This window comes from Exophiala mesophila (assembly GCF_000836275.1).
Source record: "Exophiala mesophila strain CBS 40295 unplaced genomic scaffold supercont1.1, whole genome shotgun sequence".
Classification (NCBI taxonomy): Eukaryota; Fungi; Ascomycota; class Eurotiomycetes; order Chaetothyriales; family Herpotrichiellaceae; genus Exophiala; species Exophiala mesophila.
The window spans coordinates 959,517-986,439 of NW_015622504.1; the positions used below are offsets into that span (position 1 = coordinate 959,517).

The following is a 26,923-nucleotide window of genomic DNA, read 5'->3' on the forward strand; positions in this document are numbered from 1 at the left end:
TTTTCTTGATTGGAACAACAAAGTTTTGAAGATTTGCAGGCACCGATTTGAGGCAGTAAAGGTAAGATATGCGGATTGGGAGATCGTTCCGGGGGCGAACATGGCTGCATGCAGACGCTAGCATTAAGACTACCTAGGTATCTTCCACTACATCCGTGCGTGGCTCGCCTGTCACGGGGTGGGGTGGACCAAACCGCCTGGGCCTAAATCCATAGCCTTGGAATCAGGATTCCTCAGATAGGCAGTGTCCCAAAGAGCTTTCAGGAGACCACTCTCTGGGAAAGACAATGTTGTTCAAAGCCAAAAACTCTCACTTGTGTCACCGCGCACAGGGTACGGACAACAATCAAGGATCAAGGGTTGGACACTTGCCGTGATGCCAGGGTCATCCTCGAACTGACATCCACTCTACTTGTCCGCCCATAACTTAGTTAGGAGAGGTGCGCTGCCTCCAGCTCGCTGTTTTGCCCCCCCCCTCCTCGGCTGTTGCCTTCCCCACGTTTTGGTCCACGATAGGCGCCTCGTGTTGAGCCTCATATTCCTGGAAATTCTCATTGCATATCTACCTGAGTCATGGACTCGTTGTTGGAGGGTGGTCAGCAATTGCCAATCACTTCCATACATACGGTAGTGTCAGTAGGGAGTCGCTTCTATACCACTAGCTCAAAGCCAGACTCCACCTCTGTGGCATATATGAGCTCTCATGTGCATGATAGTCGATAGGCTAACATAGCATTTTAATATTGATGATAAAGATGCGTCTTGTAGTCAGCCAACCAAGCCCAGTTACGAGTTATATGCGGTCATCCATTGGCTTTCCCTGTCCTGTTTCCCTGGGCAAACCCGGCCACACCATCCGCACCAACTTCTGACAATACCGTTGGCTTCTCGCTCGAGATACTTTCCACTGGCTCGTTCATCCTCAAATTCCCAAACCGTTGCTCCAACCTTGACCTTCTTTTTGACCTTCTTCTTCACAACGCCTCCAATACCTTCGATCTCTTGTTGGAAATATCCAGGTTTATTCGACACAAGATCAGGAGTACCCACACGAATAGAGCTATCCCCTTCAGACTCTCGGACGTGGTCATGGGGCTTGGGGTCGGAACAGTCAATTTCAACCCAGCAAATAGCTTTGCCACCCCTCTCCAGGCAATCTTCACCTCGGCCACATTTCTGGCCTTGATTACCTTGTCCCAAACCCGTGCCCAGCCCGCCACCGATATGCATTGAATACCGAGATCGCCATGTCCACACGCGTTTGTATGTTGTGTCTGCAGCTCGCAGACTTTGCCCACACGGATTGCACAAGAAGACTCCCCGACTGTCACATGAACATGGTCTTCGTAGAAATGCTGATGAAGTGAAGCAAGGCCTGACTTCTTCATGCGATGCTTCTCTCTCCAATTCACTGTGTGCACTCGATGATGAAGATGACGAGGAGAAGGACCGTTCGGATCTGATGGAGCTGGCGCTCGAGTACATAAGGTGGTCGTGTGCTTCACGTAACGCGATCGAGGGGCGCAGGTGAGCTTCGAAAGGTGCCTCCGCACAAGTCTTACAGAGGCGGCGGTGCCGATCCTTTAGCCAAGTTGTCGGTGGTGGTTTGATGGCGCAGTTTCTGCAAACCACCGTTCCACAATTCCGGCAGGAGTCTACCAGGTCCCGAGCGCATGAACTTGGGCGGTGATTGGGCAAGTTTTGAGAGGTCAACGTATGTGCGTCAAAGGAATGGTGTTGTTGGGTACTTCGCGTCTCACTGTGAAGTGACTGACTGTATATTGATATATCAATAACTGGCTCTTCTTGGTGCAATGAATGGTCTTGGGATTCTTGGGCGGCACGAGGCCTAACGATGGGTTGGTCCCTTGTGCAGCGTAAGGATCTGGTCTTCAGCTGATGGGCATATTGAGTCAAGCTGTCGTGGACTGGTCGGCATGTCAGGGCGAGAGCATCCAAATCATTTAGGTCAAGGTTGGTGGCAAGGGATAGAGCAACACTAAATTTGAATAATTAGTTGGGGCGGTTGGTGTTAGAAGGCCATGAGGATTGCATACGGATAGCACGTCAACGCTGCCCCCAAGATATGGTTTGCGTGCTTTCCTGTCTCATCTGTCTTGCTAACTTGCTCTGTCACCTGTTGTTGGAGGAGAGGATTCTCGACATGTCGGAGGGGTAGACGGCGCTCATAGATAGCCGCCGGGGGGGAATAGTGTTCGTCGGTATCCGACTCAAGGTCGACAAACACTGCCATGCCATTGGAATGGTCGGCCGGCAGTGGACAAAGGAGTGGCGGGCTCTACCAACGGAAAATCGAGGGGTCGAGGAAGAGCTGAAGTTGCGTCAACGATGAGGATGAGGATGAGGATGAGGATGAGGATGATCTGAGGTGCAGACGCGGTGTCATGTTCGGTGACGTTTGTGAAGTGACGTGTCTAGAGAGCGACTTGGTTGGACGGCCGAGGGGCCCTCGGGCTCCAATTTTGGATAGAGGGGCAATCCTTGCCGGTTCCGGAGGAGCGCCTAGACTCACCAGAGATAGCATAATAAAACAGCGTGAACTGCCCACTATTGCCTAACGAATTGCATAAAGGTTCTACGGGGCAGCAGAAGCCCCTTGGCGTCCTATTCTTTGGTCCTAAACCTTTGAGAGGTACTTAAAACTTCGAGCACGCAATCCCATGTTGAGGCGCACCCAATGGTGATAGTGTTCATGATAAGGTATTCGTTCAAGTGCGGTCTTGGGTGTCAGCATTAAGGCTCCGTTACCTTATAATCTTACATGTGTGTTGGGCGTGTAAACGGAGTATATATGACTTGTTGGTACCTAGGGTCTATGGATCAGGTCGCAGGAGCCCACGGCGCCTATACCGCTTTAGAGTCGGCCTAAAGAACGCCCGATGGTTTGAGGGCCAGTCGATCCGTCCCTCGATCCACCACTCATGCATCTCTCTAGATTTACTCCAAGGGGCCGAGGCACATGGACTCAGGATTTGCCTTTCGATCCTCCACTACATCCTTCATCTCGTATACGTACGAAGTCCCCTTCGTATCTCGTCAGCAGCTCAGTTCGATCTTCTTAAAAGGCCTGAACAACGCCCGAGGCCCAGGCATCCAGGACGTGTGTGCTTGTCTCGGACTCCGATCCCTATTCTCCGCCCCCGTTATTTAAGCAACCTCTTCTCAGCCATAATTTTCCCTTCCAACATCAATAGCCTACTAGGCAGCGGCAAGTTTTGTATTGATACCCTCCGTTGAATCATTATAGCTAGCTGCACTTTCACAAGATGGACTCTTCAAAGCTGCCGTCTTTTGTCGAAACACCCGTCGAAGATATCCCTCAGATTGTCGATCGACTCCGTCAGTCGTTCCACTCCCAAAAAACTCGACCTATTGAATTCCGGCTGAAACAATTGCGAAAGCTATATTGGGCCATCACCGACCACACTGAGCAGATTCTGGAAGCATGTTCGAAGGATTTGCATAAAGGCGTCTTCGATGCATACTCCGCCGAGGTTGATTTCGTTCGCGAAGGTATCTTATTAATCAACAAGAATCTCGCCGAATGGGTCAAAGACGAAAAGGCTCCAGATATCGCGTTCCCGAATTGGTTGCTAAGCCCAAAAATTCGCAAAGACCCCCTAGGTGTGGTCCTCGTCATTGGGTAGGTCTGACCAACGTTCTGCTGAGAACCCCACTGACACAGTAACAGGGCCTTCAACTTTCCAATCAACCTCTCGTTGAGTCCAATGATAGGGGCTATTGCAGCGGGCAACACTGTTGTGTTGAAGCCTTCTGAGCAGGCGTCCCACTGCGCAGCTCTGATGCAAAAGATAATCGCCGACTCATTGGATCCAGACTGCTATGCCGTAGTGCAAGGTGCCATCCCCCAGACTTCGACTTTGCTGTCTCAAAACTGGGATAAGATCTTCTTCACCGGCTCTGTCGGGACGGCCAAAATCGTTGCTCAGGCCGCAGCAAAGACTTTGACTCCTGTCGCGCTCGAACTCGGCGGACGAAATCCCGCCATTGTGACCAAGAAAGCTGATGTCCGCTTGGCGGCTCGGAGGTTGATGTGGGCAAAGGTCATGAACGCAGGCCAAGTTTGCATCTCCCAGAACTATAACCTTGTCGACAAGGAGATTGTCCCCACCTTCGTCGCAGAACTCAAAGTCGCCCTCAAAGAGTTCTACCCCGAAGGAGCCAAAAAGAGCGCCGACTACGCGAGAATCATCAACCTATCTTCCTTTAACCGAATCAAGAAGATGTTGGACAATACTCGGGGCCGCATCTTGATCGGAGGTGAGATGGATGCTGACGAGCTATATATTGAGCCGACAGTCATTCAAGTTTCTGATCCTGAGGATTCCTTATTGGTAGATGAGTCCTTCGGCCCTCTCTTCCCTATCTTGCCAGTGGACAATCTTGATCAAGCTCTGAGCATTGCCAACAAGGTACATGCGACCCCACTCGGCGTGTATGCATTTGGATCCAAGCAAGAGACTGACAAGATCTTGGCCGAAACTCGGTCAGGAGGGGCTACTGTGAACGATGGCTTGTTTCATGGCCTCATCCCGAACTTTCCCTTTGGTGGTGTTGGAGACTCTGGCACGGGTAGCTATCGCGGCAAAGCTTCTTTTGACTGCTTCGTTCATCGTCGGTCCATCAGTGCGACCCCAGGGTGGATGGAAAAGCTGTTGGCCGTAAGATATCCACCATATTTCGGCACCGACAAGCTCAAGCAGTTTCAGAAGATGAATCAGGGGAAGCCAAAATTCGACAGAGAAGGCAATGAACAAGTGGGTACTTTGTGGTATATCTTGACATTGGGGGCTGGTAGCACGACAGGAGGCGTGTTCAGAGCTACTCTTCTGGCTGGACTGGTCGCTGGCCTGAAGAAGGGCCCGGAAACTCTGTCCCAGCTTGGTCAGAAGAGGAGAATATAACATAGTAGATTCTCCTGGGTGAGGGATGTGCAAGGGCTTTTCTTGCGTTTTTCAAGTCATCGTCAAGGTCTATAGCAACTGCCCAGCTGTCCCAACGGACGGACCGCTATATGTAATGGATATCTACTTATGTAAACACCTATAAGCTACCTCTGCGTACAACTCACGTGAGAGTAGATATAGTGATAGGGAGACACACAATTTACGGAGTACATGCACCACACCGTAAGTAGGGTGTCTTTCCGGACATAGAGCGTCTTGGCGGCATAAGCAACAAAAGTCAACGCTTGAAGATAGTAATGTCGACGTCACCAACCGGGCGGGAATGAAGATCACATTACGGAGGATGTATGCCACCACGCTTAGTGGCAGGGTGGCTGAGTATGAGGACGTCCTCGCAGAGGGACCTCGGCCGAGGGGCCCCATGGCATTCCAAGATGCGCGTGACGCCTCGTGTTGCTTCCTTAGGATTCTGCACCTTATGTAGGTAGGTTAGGTGCCTATGCACCGGGTGATTCATCAACCACGTCAGTCGCCCGAGGCAGGAGGCCCAGGTGACACAGGTGGCCATCGCCCCTTAACTCAAGGCTGCATCTACTGCCTGGCATATCAAACCGCGAGACTATGATGGACGCCACCCACTGAAGCCGACTGAACACTGTCTCCTCAAGTGACCAGTCGTGCCAGTTGACCTCACAGACGCCGAATCAATTAGAACACCATCAGTATCGCATAGCGCTTGAGTGGAGACAGACGATGTTACTGTGATGCAATGTGGCGCTTGTCCGCGCGTTGGGGATGGACCATGCCCCGAGGGGCGCCTCCAGGCTCACAGTCAAGGCCAGCCATGGCCTAGAGACTCCGCAGAGCCCGCTACTGCACTGACGGTTAGGTATCTATAGTAGGGACGGAAGTACAGTAGGTAGATAGAAAGTGCATTTTGGGGCACCACTGAATCAGGGACCTACCTTATACACTTAAAAACACGCGAAGTGGTACCTACAACGCACGGTGGCACGGCCGAGGGACGCTCCAGCCCCAACTTACATCATCTATCCTGCCCACACTCCGCACACAACCAGCGACAACTCGCCTGCGCTCCCCAACCTATCTAACCAGGCACGACTTCAATCGTCCACGTCTGGTTGGATAGCTTCCACTCTACAATAGTATCATCTTCAACAACTTCCTCACACTCGTCTCATTTACCGTCTCCTAAGTTTGGTCACTCTATTTCCTATCATCTCTCTCCACTCCTTTGCTCGTCACCTCCCACCATCAAGTTCCATCCCATCCGCACCCTTCTAGCATTGCAGCTTCGACTGCTCGTCCTCCAGACCATGACATCTACTTCCAACACTCCCTTTGCGACTCCTGCCACTTCCCTGCCTAATTCTCGACCTGGCACTCCTACTCTGTCTACTCCGGCCACAACCACTGTCGCCGACAACCAACTCCAAGATGATTCATCCAAGTTAAAGACCTTTATAGGTCTGTTGAGAAAGTACGTCACCATCCCTTGATAAGGGCCTCTCTAGGTCAATCCGACCAGTTCCTCGACCCTCGATCTCCTGTAGACCTTTCTAATACCCCTCTGCCCTGCAGATTCATCGGAGTCGCAGATATCGCCAATGTGCGGTTTTCTTTACCAGCTCAACTTATGGAGCCTATACCAAATTTAGGTATGAGAATACATCGAGACCAATCACAGTCAGGACACAACTTTCGGGGGCACGATCCTAATTGTTGACAGAATACTGGCACTATCTTGATCGTCCAGAAACATTCGCAAGGTAATGTTTCCATCCAGATCTTTGCCAATCCCTCGCTGACCGCTTCCACAGCATTGGGACATCGGATTCCGACGTTGGCCGTATGCTGGAGGTTCTAAGATTTTGGTTTACAAAAGATCTCGTCAGTGCCATCGCTGGTATACTTCGTCTTTCTTCTTTGCTCACATTGACCTAGAAATACGTCAAGGGGAGACCATGCAAACCCTACAACTCTACTTTGGGTGAATTCTTCAGGGTAAATGTTCCCCCACCAAAACAGCCCCAACAGCTCCAAGCCATAAGCTAATTCTGGCCTGTCCAACAGTGCAATTGGGAGATCAGTGACATAGCACCGTCAATATCTCAACCTTCCAAGGCGCCACCCCAACCTTCGGTCGATCCCCTCGCTCCTAGTGCCAACTCCAACTCGAATCCCATCACTGTCTCCTTTTTGACCGAACAGACCTCCCATCACCCACCTGTTTCTGCATATTGGTATGACTGCCCCGAACGGGGTGTCTCGGCAAAAGGCTACGACCAGATATCTGCCAAATTTACGGGCACTTCAGTCCGTGTAACACCCGGGGCATACAATCGCGGCATCTTCATCACTCTCAAGAACCGAGATGACGAAGAATACCAATTAATCCATCCGGCGGCTGCCCTCGGTGGCATTCTTCGAGGTTCTCTCTACATCTCCGTTGCCGATACATGCACCATAGTGTGCCCCAAGACAAAGCTCAAGACCATTCTCACCTACGTCGAGGAAAGCTGGTTCGGCAAGGCTCAGAACCGTGTTCATGGCGTTATGTTCCGTTATGATCCCGCCGATGACAAGTACATCCGCGTCAAAGACGTTCCGGAGAAGGATATCCTCGTCAAGATTGAAGGCTGTTGGCAGGAACAAATCACATACACTATTCCGAAAAATGATGCCGTCAAAGCCACGAGTGACCTGGAGCCGACCACGGACAAGCAGCTCTTGATCGATTTGCAGCCTCTGATGCCAGTGCCCAAGATAGTCCCACCCCCCGATGAGCAATTGTCCAACGAGTCCCGGGAATTCTGGAAAGAAGTGACAGCCGCGATCCAAGAGAAACGTTACGGAGACGCGACACGGATCAAGCAGGAACTTGAGCAAGCACAACGAGATAAAGTCGCCAAGAGAACAGAGCTCAAAGTTGAGTTCCAGCCAAGGTTTTTCACCGCCGTCACCGAGCAGAGTGGCAAGCCGGATCTGTCTGACGAAGGCAAAGAGGCTCTTCGCGGCTTGCAGAAGCAGTCCTTCCATCTGGAGGAGAAGCCTGAATTCGATGTGGCTATATAAGCCGGATGCGGGGTGTGAGTGTCAGGGCTCATGCGTCAGGCTAGAAATGGCGCCAGACCTGGAGCTAGATCCCGAATCCACATGTTACAACCTCGATGAATCTTGTCAATGGACGACCTAACTGGTTCACCTCGTCGAAGGATGCCAGCCCACGAAGACGGCGGGCATCACCATGAGCAGTACAGTCGCGATGGACGAGGTGGGCATGTGAGGGCTGGTCGTTGGCACCGGCAGGACGGTACAAGCATATAGGGGGGTGGTGACTGATTTTTCATTCATTCCTACCAGATTTTGCACGATAGACATTGAGGTCCCAGGCCGGAGGAGCCGGGGAGGACCTAGCGTATGAGGCGTTGACACTGACATTGACGATTTGTCTTTGACCCTTGGCTATATCCATGAAGTACAGCAAGTTTTAGAAGTGGGCATGACGCTTACAAAACAGTCGCACACCTGGAGTTCGGAATGCATTGAATGGTTGCGCACGAGATGAATCATGACCCTGGACGAGATACATAGACGACCCATTGCAACCTCTATATTGGCACCGCCCTTCCCATGCGACTAGTCTCGGTGCAGTGATGCACGGAGAGAAAGCGTCGATGATCCTGTCCTTCATCTGTTCGTCTGCCTGCAAGGTGAAACCTACCGTGTGCTGGTTCGATCGAGGCCACACATGACCGATCGGTCAACCTTTTGAGTCGGTCGTTTTGCCATAGCAGGAAGTTCGTCCAGTATCCTACCCATTGGTATAATTCTATACATTGTAGTACTACACGTCGCACGGAGACGACTGAATCCGGCAAAATCCCCGTGTTTCTGTACATACTTCGGCACTGGTATGTAGGACACTCCCAGCTCGAGGACAAGTAGAACTCATCCGTACTCACGCTCTCAGCATCCCCGGCCTCCTGCATGACAATTACACAACTACAACAGTAGGTATGTGCTCGTGTGTTGGTCTGTGACTTTGCATGGGAGCACGTGTCAGTTCCCGAATGATGGGACGCGATGTCAGGTTGTGTTGCGCAGTGTACGACAATGTAAGCGAGTGGACGGTCGGCCGCATAATGAGATTCTAGCTTCGGTCTACGGGTGACATTTCATAAGGATCCAAGTTCGAATGTGGTGCTTCAGCCGATCTGCGCTGAGTCAGTCGTAAGAGTTATGCGCGTTCTCGGAGAATGTTGGCGTTGATATGAATGGATCGACAGTGTTGCCGTAACGCACGACCATACCTAGAAGAATCAAGGTTGGTTTGATGGTGTCTATTGGCCTGTGTAAGATAAGTTCGGGGAGTGCGAAGGGATTGTGTGCAAGACCAAGTCGAGTAATAGGATATGTTTCGGCGTCGGCGCTGGAGAGGGTTGCGAGTCGGTGCCTACCTGAGGCTGGCACCGTTGGAAATGAAGGCTCGACACGAAGTGGTCACAACAGTTCACAGTGGCCTCAATTAAGGTACGTCAATCAAGGCGAGCAGCTACGCCCGTATCAGGTACCTATCCAAAAGAAACTTTTGTTAGAAAGATTGTAAAATATGTCAAGAATGGCACCTAGTCAAAGTGAGTGTAGCCAGTAGATTTCCCTCCTAAGAAAATGACAATCTCTTGAATCAGAGTATTTGATCTCCTCATGCAACCAGGTTAAAGACCCAATTCAATTCAATGGTGGTTACACGAAGCCAAATGAATGGAACGCGCCAAGAGATATCCCAAGACTCCATTCGAGCAACACATAGAAATTGATCAGGGAAAGGATTTGCAGAAGCTGAAACAGCGACTATAGCTTATGCTCGAACGAAGGATTCGCGGCGCATTTTGGTTCTTCCGGTCCGCCTTTGCATCATGCACAGGGACAGAGGGGCTACGTGGACCTCATTGATTCGTGACTAGAGGGAGTATTCTAGATGCAGGAGAAGGGAGTTAGGGTCTGCTGATGGCGACGGAGAGAAAAAGATGGTGGGTGAGAGTTGTGCTTGACCGGGAGATACGGCCGCCACGGTAACATCTGGCTCATCCATGTCTGATCAGTAGGTAGCAATCACAGTGATGGTAGGCCTATATCACGTGGGTGTCCCAGGACCAGGTTGGTTTGGTGGACCAGGTCCTCATGACAAACATGCATACGCATAATGCGTAATAAGAACTTGACGCAACTTGCAAAAGTCCCACAAGAGTTGCCCTGATTCTGATGATCAGAAGATTCTCTCTCGCGATAACTGCCGAGATCATCCTCCAAGTTGGGTCAGTACATGAGCGACCACCAGCCACAGAGGATCATAAGCAAGCGCGAAGGATTGTGGCTTGCTCATTTCCACACATCCACCCACATTTCAAAGGACAGCATTATTGAAAGTCATGCACTAGAACGGAGAGAAGACCATAGAGTTCTGACTCCTGAGAGACCAAAGATGTGTACAACCGTGATTCGTGATGAAGTCACACTTCTAGACCAAGAGCATCACCAGATTGGACCAGTGCATTTCAAGCCTGGTTTCAGCCACATAGTAAGATTTAAATGGTCCTCCTGGTCGTTCCTGCATCATGATTATCACTTGATTCCAGACAGAGTCGAATTGGAACTCTTGGACTTCAGTTTCTAGCCTTACGGAGTAGTCGATCAATCTCACCTCCCAATTTGGACGCTTTGGGCGTTCCTTGCAAACAGGATGCCGACTGGTTCTGTGTTGCCATTACTCACATCTATTTTTGAAGCAGACGGCGGCCACCTAAAACCACCACCTAGTCTATCGAGTCTCGCGATGCTAGCAGGACTGTGAGAACCGAAAAGAGGAAATCATCTGGTGTAACCGTTCTGACAATTGGATTGGCTATCGCGGTGATCAACATTGGTCCTGTAGTCCAGACAGGGTGGTCGTCAATATTCACTAAAAGGCTTTGAGTGCCCATCGGGGATCTCGGACGACGGACACGGAAACAATGTTACGCGATGTGGCTTTCACCGATGACGAGAAGAGCGCAAAACCTGGTAATCCAGGGCCTAGGGATCGGTCTGAATCTCTGGATAGAGTTTTGTCCTTGTCCTTGTCCTTCGAGCCTTGAATATCGGACATGGAGGCTAGTGGGAAACAGTCGTGCACCTTGGTCGTTCTAGTGTAATGCCTATAACTGGAGGCAGACGCATATGGGGTACCTCCTAGTACTGTAGTAATTATTACAGACCTAGCGCTCAGGTAAGGCAGACTGCCAGGGCCCGGGCACCGGGGGCCGGGGGCTTGGGGCGTGCTGGGACTCAAAACGAAGTTAGAAAAAGACGAGAGGCTGCAAGCTAGAGCGGTTTGGGATTGGCGAATACTTCACCTGGTTTCACGCTACTCCCTAATAGGCATAAATGGCCATTAAAATAGAATCACGACCAGCCCCATCCTGACTAGCGGCTTTGAAATTCGGCCTGCGCCGCAATCACCTTCTCCTCTGGTTCATGGGATTGCGACTTGCGTCTCTTCCAACCACTAATCTCTCGAGTCTTCCATTCACAACGATGCCAGCCTCAGGTACGAACCAACCCAATCCTTGCCCAACAAGCTAGCATCTCACCACCAGTCGACTAACCAACATGCTCCATCCTAGACCCATCCATGGCTCATGGCCGTGGAGCATGGATCTCCACCATCCACCTTTTTTCCCTTCCACGCCGTCGGCCTGACGGTAGAGCGGTAGAGCGGTTGAACACTGCGTCCGACCTCTACTACTCCGTACTGAAGCCCGTTTCCCTGGAACCTTGGTCCTTGGCCCGTGGCCCTTGGCCCAAAAGTCCCAGTCGTTCTGGAGAACCCACCTCCCGGTCCATGATCCAGCCATGATTTGCCAGGCTCGTTTGAGAGATCCAATCAGACATGTTCATACCCCTGGTCCATCCACGCTCTATTTTGATCCCGGCACCACCAGGCTTGCGCGCAGTAGTGATCTACACAGCCGCTTCCATCTCACTAGAGAGCCTTAGCAACCTACTATACTAGGACTCTCTGGAGCCTCCCGATACTCCGTATGTTGGCTCTGACATGTTTCCTGCCAATTTCACCCTGGCTGCTGTTCAATTCCCTTCTCCAGGCCCGCACGGCGTGCTTCTTTGGTAAGAGGACATAGCCTTTCGGCACGCACCAAGAATAACTCTCGGTTGTACACTTGCAACATCCACCACGTGCTTCTCATACTCACCCTCCAATCCACAGAGGCTCAGCCCTGCCCGGTCGGCTCCTGTAAACCGTACGCCAGCTCTAGGGACTGGTGACTTTAGCCTCCCTCGCCTCTTCTACTTTCCACCACCAACAAGTCGTCATCTCTTTCCCAAACCTTTTTCATTCATTCTAGAGACCCATGCCTCCCCCTCGGCATCTGCTCAAACAAGCTTAATCTTTCCAGAGGCTCAGAAGGGGGCGGAGGCTTTTCCAAGCATTCTCTCCCACTCCACCGTGAAACGTTCTTACTTCCTTCTCTATTCGTGTATCTCTTATATCATCTATACAACTTCCTCACCATGGCCCCAAAAAAGCGTTCTCAGACTCCACGACACTACGCTGACCACGACTCTCAATCACTCTCCGATCAGAGCCATACTAGCGCCGCAGCTCGACCTCCCTCGTATCCAGATCCAACCGCCAAAGACCACCGTCGCAAAGTTAAACTCGACCCTCATCCATCCAACCTCAATCATAACAGTCAATCGCCTTTACTCCCAGAGTCTCCTCCTTCTCTCGTTGACGGTGCTACTTCTGGTTCTCACTCTCGCCGCGAGAGCACATCAACCATGAGGACGTCGTCCATTTCCCTTGACGGCGCTGCCGCTGGCTGTACACCTACTGGACGAGTCAGCAAAGCAAAGAAAGGGAAACGTGTTCATGCTTGCGATTTCCCTGGCTGTGGAAAGGTGAGTCTCGAACGCTATCTTCCCTCATACATCCTTCACCGGCCGTCAAGTTCTTGGTTTTCTTCAAGCCGCCAGCTGACCAGTTTGTCCAGGTGTTTACACGAGCTGAACACAGAAGGTGAGGCTCGCTACTGTAGCCTAACTCACCACCTCAATACTGACCTCTTTCACAGACGACATGAGCTCAACCACAATCCCGACGCCTTGTTTCCCTGCACTCGCCCTGGCTGTCGCAAAGCCTTCCACCGCGTCGACTTGCTTCAACGTCATCAGGAACGACAGTATGTGTTGGCCAATCCACCCATGGATTCTCATCCCATGTCTAACTCTCACATAGCGACCTAGAAAGCGCAGGAGAAGGCCCTTCTTCTCACATGTCTCACATTTCTCAGGTCCCCATGTCCTCGGAGATGTCTAGTGTCATGTCTTCCTCGGTCACCAGTCCTTCAGTAGATAGAAGTGCGCCCAGGTCATCTGGGGGTCTTTCCATCGGCTCTCTGGTACACCCACAGTCAGACTACCGATTCATGGCCACTCCAGCCTTCAGCAACCACCCGCGATCTCTCGGCCACTTTGTCTCGGGCTTTCCGTCTTCAGATGAGTCAGGCATTTTCTATACTCCGGAGAGCAGCCAGTCTCCGGTTTCCGACAACTATGGCAGATACCCCCATCGCCAGAGCATTTCATCTTCTTCCTCTGTCATTGCATTTGATCCTAGCGGCGCCTCTCCTTTGATTAGCGGGACCATCCCAGGTACATGGGTTCCTTCTTCTGCCCCTCCCAGCATGCTTCCATCCAGCATTCCCGAGGATGGTTCCTATATTCCTGTATGCGCTCCTTTTCTTTGGTCTGGTATATGTACTGAAGCTGATCAGTCACCTGCAGACTCTTCCATACCAATACCCCTCTCCGACCTGGATGGATACGAATACTCTGTCATTCGAAGAGAACTATCAAATGCCCCTGGAATACTGTTCGGAAGCTCCACAGTCGGTATATCTGACGCTATAAGGTGGGAGTGTTTGGACCTTTATTGGCAACACTTTCACCCTCACTGTCCAATAGTCCACAGACCTACCTTCCTCCCTACCAAACCTAGTCCACTGCTCGCCAGTGCAATGGCGGCCATTGGATCGCAATACGACACTCGGTCTGACGCAAAGCATTACTCTCTGACCCTCCTTGAAATCGCCACCAGATTACTCCGCCGAAGAGACAACATCACCAGCAGATCGAGATTGGCCGATTTACAGACAGTCTTCCTTCTCGAGGTTCTGAGCAAGTACTGCGCCCGACGGACCGAAGTCGACATGTCGGCAAGATTTCGTTCATTGTTCGCCAGCTTGGATCAAGCCAGGAGATCCTTGGCCACTGACCCCTTGGCGGTATTCCGAACCCTTCGTCCAGATCACTCTCCCGATGATCTTGCGCGCGCTCACAAATTCTGGCTCGAACACGAAACACGCCGGCGGATCCTTCAAGCATCGATGGTTCTCGATCTTCAGCAAGTGACTTTGTTCGAACAACCTCCCACTATCATCCACCACGGACGGTCTCGCAAGTCCGGCCCAGCACTGCGAACGTCCATTTCTCTTCCTTGCAGTGAAGACCTATGGGAGACCTCTCCAATTGGATCGTGGTCCAAGATGGCAGCCGAAACTGATGTTATCAAATCAAGGGTCACGCGAAACGAAAATTCGGCCCATGAAGCCCCGCTGGATTTCTTTCAGCTGCAAGTGAGCCTAGCAAACGCCCAGGATACTTCGTTGGATACATTTCTGGTGGCCAAGAATCAGAACGACAATCTGGCTTCGTGCCTGGCTTTCAATCACCATGCTCGAGAAATGGCAAGAAACACACCTGTGCGTCAATTGCTTATTGTGAGTGGAGAGTCATGGGTTCTTGGGAGAAAGCTCGAGGACGAAGCCGAATTCCAGGATGCAAAGCGCAATCTTCGAGTCTGGATCGATTCGGACACCGAGTGTAAGACTGCGCTTTGGCACGCGGTGCGACTACTCCGAAGTCGAGTCATGTTTACTCCAGCAGACGCCAACAACATTGGACTGCATGCATCGTTTGTGGACACCCATATGTTGCACGAGCCTTGGGTTTTGTATTTGGCTGGGCTTGTTTGCTGGGCACACGGATCGAGCAGCTCCCGAGCGTTGGATAGCGGTGGCCAGGTATCTGGTGCGCCGTCCAGTGCAAGTACTTCGCTGTCGAACCCGTCACGCCCATCAAGCCACTCATCTCTCCACCCGCCACTGCTAGATTCACACGATGCCGCCTATTCGATGCGGCAATATTTGGACGTGATGGTGGTGGATCATGTGGAAAGTCTGAAAGAGATTGATCCACAGAGTTTTGGACTGACACACGGATTGTTGGAAATACTCCGGATAGAAAAGCTCGGGAAATTTCTGGGTGGGCTTATGAATGACGGGGAAAGAGTTCTGTATCGACTCGTGGAGGGACGCAGTCGATTGACGCATTTTTAAAGGATTGGTTTGGATTTTGGTTTGGTTTGGTTTGGTTTGGGTGGTCACATGTGTTCCGACTACCTTGATGCATTTTACGAGGCTATGATGATTTGTTTTGCGGATATACCACAACATTATGATTTTGGGGAACAGGTTTGGAAAAGACGTATCGCGACGGAGCTCAGGTCTTGAACCGAACAAAAAACCCATGGCGACGGAGTTTGGGGTCGTACCGCGACCCGAGTATAGCATACATGCTCCTGAGAGGAGCTTGAAGGCGCAGAAGATGGATTGAACAATTCATGAATTCGATTGAACATTGCACTTTACTTTACTTTTTACGCTCTGTTGAGTTCTTGCTTGCTATTTGGTTCGAGAGTCAGAGTAAATCAAAGTCATGGAATTAAGCAGGTGGCAGGGTGGGTGTGTGAGTATGCCGACAGCCATCGACGAGTCGACGAGTCGAAAAGTCGAGGATTCCACGTATCCTTGCTGTCATCTCGATCAGAGGAGTATCGATAGCCTGACTGAGACTGAGACCCGACCATCTAAGGCTCGCACGCTACCCACCTACATGAGGCTACATCACTCACTGCATTGCATATTCTAAAATAAAACCATCAATCGAGCCCAAATACCTTCTTCTGGCCTCGCCGCGGTTTTTACCTTCTTAGGCATATCCCACGCTCAGATCAAGAAGCATCGCATGCATGACCTTGTGAATAGGTATCCTTATTACCCGAATACCACTTACTTGCCGTTCAGAATCCTACTAATCGATCGATGAGGTGCATACTTGTTGTCTGTATGTTATGTATCTCCAGGAATCGCGTAGCTCAGATACTATTTTTGGGGCCGTATCACAGCGCAGTGTGAGTGTCAGTGTCTGGGACTAGGATGTGCTGGGATTAGTGCTTATCGCTTAGTGTTGAGTTTGTCAACATCAGGCTGTACTCTGAGTACGTACATATGTTCTCGAAACCCATACTCCGTACACATATAGTAATGTGCAGAATCGGTGTCACCTTAGGATAGGGACGAGTGTCTACGCTCCGTAAGGGAAAGGCGGGCCCGACGAGGCCCAGTTTTGGCTCCTCGGCTTAATTATATATGAACACGGTGGGAGGAGGCAAGATAGCCAATTAGATTAGATCAATCAAGTTAGCTTTGAATACCGTAAGGGTCAGTACCTCCGTACGTGTGCGCTCCTCGTCATTGAAAGAGGTATTTAGTAGTAGTACCTAGGTACCTACCTACTTCGTACGTTACTGTGGCTTTGACCTGCGGCTGGGATTTGCGTAGCCCGGAAAACCTACCTATCTTAGCTCCCGCCCGAAATCGCTGCGCGTGACAGAATTCCTGCTTAGTCATTTCAATACTCGCTCACACCGATAACCACGCCTTGTTCGCAACGGGCCCAAGGCTGGATCAAATCGTCTTGTCATGCAGACCGTAAAGCCACTCCGGACTGCGAAGCTGAACGACTCCATATGGAAGGATGTCTCGGAAGATCTTTTTCGTGAAACTGTCATCCGCCTTTCTCGAGCCACGAGCGGCGTCCCGGTCGACCCCAAACATTGGTGGTCAAGCTCGAGAGATAGACAATGTCTTCCTTCTTCGACGGAACTTCGCTTGCTCTCTTTTGAAGCCGAAGAAAGACTTGCTACTGACTTTGCATTCATTTCAGCCGCTCAAGAAGGGGTAGAAAGCGTGAGTGCCGTATGTGTTGAAGAGCTTTCTGAGCCTCGAGGCCTTGTCTTTCGTTTTGCAGCAAATAACGGAGTACGTGATGAGATCAGAAATGGGCTGGAACAAATTTGCGATTGCCTGATGTCTTGTGCATCGAATAGTAGGTATACTATGAGCTTCGCTGTTACATTTGTCTCACTTCTCGAAAGAGATCTCGCTGGCGGACTGCATCTCAACAACCAGAGCATTAATACTCACACTTTTACATGAGCGTATCCTCTCGCGGATGCGGCTGTTCCTTGGATATCAACCTTCTCACTGTCGTGGTGCCGTATCTCCCAGTGCAAGACTCGATAAAACTCTTGCCCAGATGCGAGCCAGAGCGTCGACGGCTGTCGCCAAAAATTTTGTCAATCGCATATCCAAGCTGAAAGGAAGATTCGAAAATAGCTTGGGCTTTGTCGGCCCTGAATCCGCCCGGGCCCTCGAGGAGTGTGTTAGCGAATGCTTCTCTATCACCACTTCCAATGGCCGCGTGTCTTTTCGAACTACATTGCAAAACGCCGGATTAAACTCTCATGAGTGGTTCAATGATAAGTTCATCATGCAAATCGACAAGCTCGGAGCATACTACAGAATTCCTGAGACTCTGTCAAGAGAATCCCGTAGAAAGGGGATAAGGTCACTTTTCTCGAATATCAAGCTTGAGTACCTTGACCCATACGAACCTAGACAGAGCTCCATATCACTCACTGGTAAGAAAATTTACTGCTACGTACATGCAGAAGTGCAAATGGTCGTACATTACATGATCACAAGGAGCACGCAACCGCCACGATTCATCGGCACGAGCAAAGCTACATGTTTTCTTTGCCACCTCTTCATTAACGAGCAAAAGCTTTTCAGCGTATCAGCATGGCATGGCCGTCTATATGACCAGTGGACTATCCCAGATCTCGCGGAGTACAATTCCGTCAATATCGCTGCGTTAAGGGCCATCATACGAGGAGTGCAACATGAATGTGTTGAACTTATATCCCAGGAGCACCTTTGGCGACCTTACCCTCTCACGAGCAGGCATCATCTCCCGGAGCTTCCGGTCTACTCACCCGCATCAACCATTACGAAGCTCGATCCTCCACAAAGTACGAGCAGGAGTATTCTACCTGCTCCGTCACGAGTTTCACCAGGTGGTGTAGAGTCAGTATTCAACCAGTCGCCATCAGCTTCGGATGCTCCTGCAACTCCCACACAACCGAAGCATGACCTCGAATCAAAAGCTGTGCCCGAATGTGACAACACGACAGCTCCGGTATCTCAAATCAATAGCCTCAGCAATTTGCGCCAGAGGAATGACTCAATTCTGTCAACTCCTTTCCCCAGGAGCTTCAACCTTCATCCCGGCAAACCTCTGTATATTGAGTATTCGAATTTCAGGATATTAGTGGAGATACAGTCACCTTGTGAGGGAATACTCACCCTCAAGGAAGACAGTGAAATGGATGCTGGAAGTCAGGAGATAAATCTGGAACACCTCAAAGAAAGATGTGAAACCAGCTTCGAGAAACGAGATTCTGACTCCTCCGTCGTGCTCCGTTTCCGGAAAGGCATTGATGTCGTGTGTTGTGTGGCCCTGGAATGGATTTGACATAGGCAAGAGAATGTCTCAGAAGTGCAACGGCCCTGATTGATACTGCATTGATGGCTATCGCCGAGATACAGAGGATCATGACAACCTTGCTTCCTGGCTTCCCTCTTATCCCTCCATTGCCGATATCATCGCGAGATATTGTACCGAATCTGAGAATGGTGGGGAACAACCTCGATGGCGACGATTGCCGGCCATACGACATTCTACTACGATCTGGTGCTGCTGTATATTGAATATAGAACAAGACGAGACGAGGGGCGTGGTGCTATTTGAACCCGTGTAAGAGCGCTGGTTAGATCGATAGGACTAGGCGTGTAATACTCAGAGATGGCAGCTAGCCGTCTACTAATATAGAGACTTCTAACACCGATAACTAAAGGAAACTCAGTCTCCTAGTATACGGTGCGTTTATAAGTAGTAGTACCTTACCTAGTCTTGGGTTAGGTTGAGTCGGCGGGGTTCGCCGGGGCTATCCCGTGATAAATGGTCTGCATCGGCTCTTATATTCTTAGGAAAGATTCTTTATGATGAGCCAGTACCTAGTAGGTTAACATCAACCATGACCAGACCCCTCGGCCCTGTACCTAAGGAACCTCCTCTTCTAGCTCAACTGCCAGATCTTTGGCACTCTTGTATGATTGAATCCAACATTTCTCGATAACAGGACCTAGCCAGATTCCAGTCGTTGATGGAAGACTATCTCGTGGTGGCCAGGAAGTTGAATCACCCGGTCCCTATCAATCGTGAAAGATATCGAATTCACCTTTCTGACTGACCACAATTTCAAACATGACTGCACCATAAATAGCCGTGTCGTATTTACTGTAAATACCATAGAGAGCGTCAGCCAGCCAGGCAGGTATGTAGTCTCCGCCTAGCAACTGCGCCTTAGCATCCAAACTGAGGATATGTATCCTCCTCCTACGCAGAGTATAAAGTCGGTGATCTGAGCATTTCTCAACGTGGGAAGTAAACGAATCGATGCGTTGACTTTTCTGCCTATACCTTCCCTACCTACATACCAAGTATCGTCATGTGATTGAAGTCTTTGAGGGATCAAATATTGCGTTGCATTCAAATGAGGGGAATGCCTTGTATACAAAAAATGACATGAATTCAATATCCTTTCAGATCTCAATCTGAGATTCCAAACCAGATCTCCCAAACCCAATCCAGGGAGAAAACACCATAATGACCCATAAACCCCATATTAAGTCCAAGATTCCCAAGAGACCTGATTCTGGTTCCGTGGAGGGAGTGCTCTGTGCGGAACCCTTGGTCTCTTCATTTCAGTATTCGTAACAAATGCATCTGTAGACGGTAGAACTATTACGGTGTGACGGCAGGACTGGATTTGGCCTCGGAATCACTCCTCTCGGTATCCAGGCTCCTCCTCCAGTTGGCGCCATCACTACCACTTCTCAACCGGGCAGCCTCTCTCTTAGTGATGATTTCTTGCCAGGCCCTCTCATCCTCGATTTTGGAATCGGCGAGGGCAGGTGCGGCGGCGGTGGCAGTTACGGCGTGTAGAGCTGCACTGACACTTCCCCCGGGTAGATGCTCAATATCGACCTCGGGAATGGCAGTATGTTGAAGCGATTTGCGGGCTTCGCGTCTGGCGGCTCGAGCATCGTGATTGAAGGCGAATTCATGGTGATGCTTAGAGAACATCGGGACATGCTTGTCGAGGAACGACGTGGTTGCCGATACAGGGTGTGGTGTAGGAATGTGGATGTGGTGCTGGGCTCCAGCGTGTGACCATGAGGTCTTGTGTGGGTTCTGGGTGGGGGAAGGAAGTGACGCGATAACATATGGTGTCTGTACCCGTGGTTGTGAGGCGGAACTGGTAGAGAAATCGGTCTGTTGTACGGGCATGTCAATGCGCATATTTGATCTTGTCGACGATCTCGTCGAGGTTAGAGAAAGGTCGCTGGATGATTCGGTTCGAGACATGGTGGGATGTGGCAGATGTGCTGAGAGTAAGTATAGTGATAGGAATGGTAGGTCGAAAACAACCGTTGAATTATAGCGGTGGAGTGGTGCGGATGATCCACGTCCCCAGAAATCAAAATGGAGATGAATGATCTAGTTCTTGTATAATTTGGTTTTGGATCTGGGGTAGTTGCGGTGATTATACGATCGGCGGTGGGACTATCGCAAGACCGGTTGATGCCGTGATGGCGTGGATCATTTGCCACTAGAGGAGTAAGTTGGTGAAGAGGCAGTAGATGAATGGTGTACTAGTCAAGACTTGGTCATCACAGGCGGGTGCTGAGATAAGAAACGACGGAGTCTCAGCCTCGTACAAGAGCGACAAGAGCGACAAGAAGGACAAGAAGTGGTGTAGAGTAGTAGAGGGGAAGTACGACTGGGCAGACACCGCGGCTTTTAAAGACACTCAAAGTGACACGAGTAATTGGCAGATACAAAGATTATGTCTAACCCCCCTCTCCCGATGGGGTTGCAGGCCAAGAATACGAGTCGGTGGGTGGCTGATGCAGAAGAACATCCATGCATCGCACTGTCTGTATAGCATCATCCGTGCATGCTTGGCCACAGTTCATGAACCGAGGAAATATGACGTGTCAGTGGTTGTGGATGCAGAGGTAGATGCAGATGCAGATGTAGCAAAGCGAAGCAACGGTAACCTCCGAAGTGGCAATATCACCAATGATTAGGTAGATAGACAGATAGACAACAAGTAAGCAAAAAGGCAAGAAGACCAAAGAATACCGAGTATGAGCAAGAATCCTCCCTTACGATGAGCACGATGAGCACAAACAACAGTAGCACGCACCGCCAGCAGAGCCACCTGTCTCAGTCGATACAATACCGAGGTAAGGAATCTACCAAGGCTTGTAGATCAAAGGGCAAGTTCCAGGATCAGATGGGACCCGGAAAGATAAAAGGTTTCTGAATCAGCATGCTAGTGATCCCCTAATTGCGCATATGGGCCTGACAAAGTGCTTGAGGCGGGGGTTGTGAGGAAGAAATGATAGTGAGAGGTGTACGGAGGTGAGAACAAGCTCCTTCTAGGGTCCAATTATAATGACGGCCAGGCCTAAAACCTTAACTTTAGGTGCTCGGCTTTATTGGTGGGGCAGCAGAATCCCCTCAAGCTAACGACCTTGACTAAGTCGTACTCTAAAAGCAAATTATCCTGTACAAAACCTCGAGAATCGTTAATATGGAAATATGCTGTAGTCCAACCCTTGCTCCAAACCTGCACAACTTTTATGAACTCACTCCGTGCCGAGTCTGGACGTCCCCCGGCCCAAATGCCTTACCTGAGTTTTCAATCCCAGGCGTGCCAGGGTCCCTCTCCATTTGACGGATCCATTCGCCCAAAAGAGCCGAGCACACGTGCTGACTCACCATGCAGGGTCTTATGCAAGCACACAGCGTCATGGCCATCCACCTGTCATTCCCACTCATTCTCCTCGAGCCTGCGTGTGGTGCGCATGACAAAACGATGCCTCATCGTGCTCATCCGAATCACTCATCTTGGCCCGGTCTTGAGTACATCACAAGACCGCCGTCCCCATTCGATCCTACAATCCCTCTACTCGAGCCAATAAAACAATATCTGTTGTCAAGAGCAACTCTACCCCAAGGAAGTTGTCATTGTTCACTTGAATCATGTGCCAAGCCTGTCCGCTAGCAGAATACTGATATACAGTCTCAAACACAACCATCAAAACACCTTCTCCGTAACTGTAGCCTCGTCTGTATCATAACTTCATCACTACATGTACTGGGATTGTCAACCATACCACCCTCACCCTGCCCCAGCTCAACTCTCCACCTCCACCATCCGATACCCTTCCCCAACCAATCGGTTGATTTCTTCATTCTTGTGCTGAAGCAGTGACAATGCATATGCTGTGTCGTCCCATTGTCGCTTGTTGACGCACCGTCCAAGACGAGCGGCAAGCTTCTCCGCCAGGTTCTTTGCGTGCTTGTCCTAGATGGCAAATATCGTCAGCAATGCTCAAGCTCGCCTGTCACCTCACTACACGAAACACGTGGATCCGTCAATCCCTGCATGACTGCTACATGTGCTCGAAGGCTGGTACAATGACGTAGCCAGCGATGACCAGTCAACAAACCATGCACAGTCTCCAGAGAATCTCCCATGGCACCATCAACACTTGAGCGAATCGGGACTTTGCCGTTGTTCTGTGCCAGTGCCAGTGCCACGAGAAACATGGATCACTGCACGCTGTCTGACTTGACCCATGCAATGCAATGCTGATGGTGATATTTCATGTCGCCAGGTGCAAGACCCGCAACATGCGCCACATCCTCGGGACCAAAACTGCTATTGGGAACAAGCTTACCTTTTCAATGAAACCACACAAGAATTTGAGGATTCTCTTGACAGCCTCTTCTTCCATAACACCTCCTTCCAGCGGTCCGTCCTGTGTCAGCACGCTGAACATATCCACAAATTGATTGTACACCGCATTGTCTTTGGTCGCCAGCTCTGTGAAAAACATCCGTGCGAGGTCTGCAATCCTCTTGTCTCCGTCCTCCAGACACTTGGCCATTTCTCCCAGTTGTCCTTTGACTTTGACTTGACCCGCCAGGATCAAGAACGTGAGCGTCATCAAGCACGTTCGCTTGACACTCTCGTCGCTGTCGTTGAGTCGTCGATACAGAAAGTCCGTATTCTCGTCGATCAGATGATTGAAGCAGACCGCCATGTCTCCCAGCGCAATCACCGCATTCGATCGCACAATCGGATCCGTTGACCGCTCGAGAATTGTAATTAGAAGAGGCAGATTCTTTTCACAATACTCACTGCTAACACACATCAGCTTTGCCAGACATAGTGTCGCCTGAGCTTGAAGATTTCGATCCCGGTATGCCGCATTGTTGGCGCATATCTCTGTCACCAGAGGTCCAAAGTTCGTAAGCAGAGAATTCGATCCAAACAGGAGTTCGCGCTCCCGTATGTGCGCAATGGCTTCCGTGAAATCGTCCTCGGTAGTTCCCCCAATCAAGTCAAGCTCGTCCTTCTCTTCTTCTTTCTGCTTTTCGGCAAGCGCTTCTTCTGCTGTCGGTTTTCTTTTTCGAACCGGTGTAGGCCCAACCGATTTCTCTGGTGACGGGTTCAGCCCAGCCTTGTCCTTTTCCTGATCTTGCTTCCGTCGTTTGAATTCAAGTTCACACAGCTCGAGATGAACAATCTGCTTGACAGCGATATGCCCGACCGCAAATAGTAAGTGTGACAGTGCAATAGAGGGCTTGTCTCCTGTCGTTGCTTCACCTTCTTGCTCGACCTTTTCTTGATCTGCGTTCGGAGCTTGTTCGATATCGTCAACGTCCATGGCGTCTGGTTCGGGTGATGGCGACCTTGACAGTGACGTCTTTCCTCGAGTTCGCTGAAACACTAGCCGTGTCTTTTGCCGGAGGACTTCGGAACACAAGACATCTGGGTGGTCTGAGAGAACGTAGATGGCACCGACCGCCTGCTCTGCCATACCGTACCAATCTTTGCTGGGGGAAGTTGTCAACAAGATCGAAGCAAGCATTCTGAGAACTTCATGGCCGTTGGACATCTTTGACAGACCAGCAGGAGCACTTGCCACCTGCGCCTTTTTGGCCGTGGGAATCATCCGACGCAGAGCAACGCAGGTGAACTTTGCCAACACTAAATCCTCCCTTCCTAGCTGCCCCAGGCCAACGCGAAGCATGGTGTCCATTTCCTTGATCACCACTTCTGGATTGGCAAGGGCGATCATGCCCAGGACAATAATGGCGCCGCGCCTTTGAGCTTTGGAGATTCCCTTATTGACTCCATACACTTGCCACAGCTTGGAAACAACAACTTCCGAAATGTGACCGGCCTTGAACATGGTGCTGAGTAGTTGTTCGAGCGACGTCAACTCGGCAGGTGTGGCTCCGAATGTCAAACTGATCATGTTTCGCGCAACAAAGTTGGCTGCATCATTTACGCTGAATATCTCTGGGGCGTCGAAGAAAAGCCCCTTGTAGCTGTCGATCAGATGAGTTTGCACACCTTTGCCCTCGTCGTTGTTGCTCTTGGTCCAGATGAGTCGAAGCATGCGTCGAATGCCTTTCCTTGCAGTTTCCACCTTGAATGCGTCGATAGTCACAAAATAATCCATCACCTCGATCACCTCGGTCTTGTTTGACGATGAGAGGAGTTGAACTGCAATGTCCGAGGCCTCATGGATCACTTCAATGAACTTGAGGGCTTCGAGGTAGTACTTTCTCGTCAACTGCAGCTTGTTCATCACTTCAGAATTCGCAGATTCCTCTTGTGCCTTCTTTACGGCGGCAATCTGCTCTTCTTCTGTCATTTCCTTTGGCTGTTCGGCCATCTCTGTTGCCTCATCGAGCAGCTCCTTGTCGACTTGTTCCTCGCCTTCGGCAGTCTGTGCCATGCCTGGGGACTCTGGTGGAGGCTTTAGCGCATCAATCTGAGACTCGACTGCCTCAAGCCTGTCTGTCCACTCCTTGTGTGAGAGTTGACCACCATGCATTAGACTGAAAGGATGAGAAGACACCAATTTCTTCAGTAGCTTGACAGCATTTCGCCGCACGTTACTGCTCTTGTCTTGGAGGCTCTGCATGGCAAGTTCTGTGGCGTGCTGTCTCCTCTTAGGAAACTTTTGCTCCAACTCACAGATCTTCATGAAGACTTGCATGGTCCTCACTCGACAGAATGGCGCCGTGTCTAGGAATCTCTGCTCCAGAGTGTCGAAAAAGGCATTTATCTGGATCTTTGTGGTTTCGCTCTTTTCTTCTTGCTTGCTCAAATCGGCAAGAAGATTGCCGCAGACTTCAATGACAGCACACCTCAATGTGTGAGCCTCGCTGTCGAGGAACTTGGCTAGAAGACCCATTTCCTTGATCACCAGCCGTGGTTCCAACTCGGAAAGTTTGACTATAAAAGCCGACACAGATTTGGGGCCTTTGGTGTCACTTTGGCTAAACTCCTTTGCCGCCAGTTCTCTTAATATCTCTGCCGATAGTTGATGGTAGTCGTACTGCTCCGAGAGAATGTGGAGAAACTCTGCCATGGGTTCGGAAAGGTGCTCAAAGTATGTAAGATTCTGGACGATCGAAGTCTGGGCTCCAAGGGCGTGGCCATGATGCTTAACAGCAACACACAAGACCTTGAAAGAGAACATTCGGACTGCGGTGATTTTGACTCTTGCTTCAGTCTCCATGATGAGGTATACTGATCTCGTAAAAAGGTTGATAAAATTATCTCGATCAGAGGTGGTTTGGAAGATGCGATTGAGCTTCAACTTCATCACTCGACACATAACATCCATGGCACTTTGGATCTGACCGGCGGAATCCCAAACATCGTCCTTGGCTACTGACTTTTTGGCGCCCTTTGTCGCTCGACGGGCGGGCGCAGCATGCGCTTTCTCGGCAGCTTTTGTCTCGACCGCAGCTATGGCCCATTGGAGAAGGAATGCGTATGCTTCGAGCAGGATTTTGTGGTGAACGAGGGTTTCTTGTTCATCGTTTTCAATATCATGGTTTGCGATGTCGGCGGCAGTAGAAAGGCCCGAAACAATCAGATGAAAGATCTTGCTTAATGAGTGCGCGGATAAGTTTGTGGATTGTCTGTAGGTACAGCGTTAGCATTCGAAATCGGCGTGAGAGGACAACTGGAGGAGGCGCACTTTAAGAGGAATTGCAGAGTGTCGAATGCAGAACTTCTCAGTACCCCCTCGGGGCTTTCAGAGATCAAATCCAGTGCTGGGTCTAATGCAGCATCGACTACAGCTGATGAAAGGGAGTCTGGGTCATGTTCGCACTCGAGTAGATCGGGGTGTGCTTCTGGGGTCGGAATGGATCCTGCATCGCTCAGGTAGAGTTTCAGAGACTCATTGATGTCAAACTCAACCAGGTCCGACATGATGGAAGAGTTCTGCTGATAGAGAGAGAGTGGAGGAGGAAATCAACAAAGGCTTCAGTTGAGTCGACAAGGCAGGAACCAGCCAGCGGAGTCAGTCGCACTTGCCTGGGTCCAAAACAAGCCAACCTAGGAAGGAGCTCAGCGGTGATGAGTGAGCGACATCAACGACAAGACAACAATATTGGCGATATTGACAACGACAGTGAGATGAGCGTAGTTGACGGTGAATGTCTGTGTTGCCATTCACAGATTTGATGATCCCAGT

At 50.4% G+C, this 26,923-nt stretch overlaps 7 protein-coding genes across 7 annotated transcripts; 4 read left to right on the forward strand and 3 right to left on the reverse strand.

Annotated features, from left to right (window-relative positions):
• Nucleotides 1-636: 636 nt before the first annotated feature.
• On the reverse strand, nt 637-2,349 carry PV10_00317 (uncharacterized protein). The gene is made up of 2 exons (XM_016364372.1): nt 2,058-2,349; nt 637-1,999 (listed from the first exon to the last, which is right to left on the reverse strand). Exons 1-2 carry the CDS (start codon nt 2,252-2,254, stop codon nt 787-789), a joined length of 1,410 nt encoding a protein of 469 aa, XP_016228021.1. The 5' UTR covers nt 2,255-2,349; the 3' UTR covers nt 637-786.
• Nucleotides 2,350-2,998: 649 nt separating this feature from the next.
• PV10_00318 (uncharacterized protein) lies at nt 2,999-5,086 on the forward strand. The gene is made up of 2 exons (XM_016364373.1): nt 2,999-3,664; nt 3,713-5,086. Exons 1-2 carry the CDS (start codon nt 3,288-3,290, stop codon nt 4,944-4,946), a joined length of 1,611 nt encoding a protein of 536 aa, XP_016228022.1. The 5' UTR covers nt 2,999-3,287; the 3' UTR covers nt 4,947-5,086.
• Nucleotides 5,087-6,041: 955 nt separating this feature from the next.
• Nucleotides 6,042-8,591, forward strand: PV10_00319 (uncharacterized protein). Its single transcript, XM_016364374.1, has 6 exons — nt 6,042-6,450; nt 6,552-6,628; nt 6,700-6,739; nt 6,791-6,860; nt 6,915-6,974; nt 7,044-8,591. The coding sequence occupies exons 1-6, from the start codon at nt 6,287-6,289 to the stop codon at nt 8,043-8,045; spliced, it is 1,413 nt and encodes a 470-aa protein (XP_016228023.1). The 5' UTR covers nt 6,042-6,286; the 3' UTR covers nt 8,046-8,591.
• A 3,458-nt stretch (nt 8,592-12,049) lies between these two features.
• Nucleotides 12,050-15,735, forward strand: PV10_00320 (uncharacterized protein). Its single transcript, XM_016364375.1, has 4 exons — nt 12,050-12,932; nt 13,025-13,050; nt 13,106-13,213; nt 13,270-15,735. Exons 1-4 carry the CDS (start codon nt 12,543-12,545, stop codon nt 15,428-15,430), a joined length of 2,685 nt encoding a protein of 894 aa, XP_016228024.1. The 5' UTR covers nt 12,050-12,542; the 3' UTR covers nt 15,431-15,735.
• A 1,099-nt stretch (nt 15,736-16,834) lies between these two features.
• On the forward strand, nt 16,835-19,125 carry PV10_00321 (uncharacterized protein). The gene has a single exon (XM_016364376.1). The coding sequence runs from the start codon at nt 17,388-17,390 to the stop codon at nt 18,747-18,749; it is 1,362 nt and encodes a 453-aa protein (XP_016228025.1). The 5' UTR covers nt 16,835-17,387; the 3' UTR covers nt 18,750-19,125.
• A 541-nt stretch (nt 19,126-19,666) lies between these two features.
• Nucleotides 19,667-21,246, reverse strand: PV10_00322 (uncharacterized protein). The gene has a single exon (XM_016364377.1). It carries the CDS (start codon nt 20,703-20,705, stop codon nt 20,082-20,084), a length of 624 nt encoding a protein of 207 aa, XP_016228026.1. The 5' UTR covers nt 20,706-21,246; the 3' UTR covers nt 19,667-20,081.
• A 1,094-nt stretch (nt 21,247-22,340) lies between these two features.
• On the reverse strand, nt 22,341-26,872 carry PV10_00323 (uncharacterized protein). Its single transcript, XM_016364378.1, has 3 exons — nt 26,423-26,872; nt 23,093-26,363; nt 22,341-22,716 (listed from the first exon to the last, which is right to left on the reverse strand). The coding sequence occupies exons 1-3, from the start codon at nt 26,656-26,658 to the stop codon at nt 22,546-22,548; spliced, it is 3,678 nt and encodes a 1,225-aa protein (XP_016228027.1). The 5' UTR covers nt 26,659-26,872; the 3' UTR covers nt 22,341-22,545.
• Between the last annotated feature and the right edge of the window lie 51 nt (nt 26,873-26,923).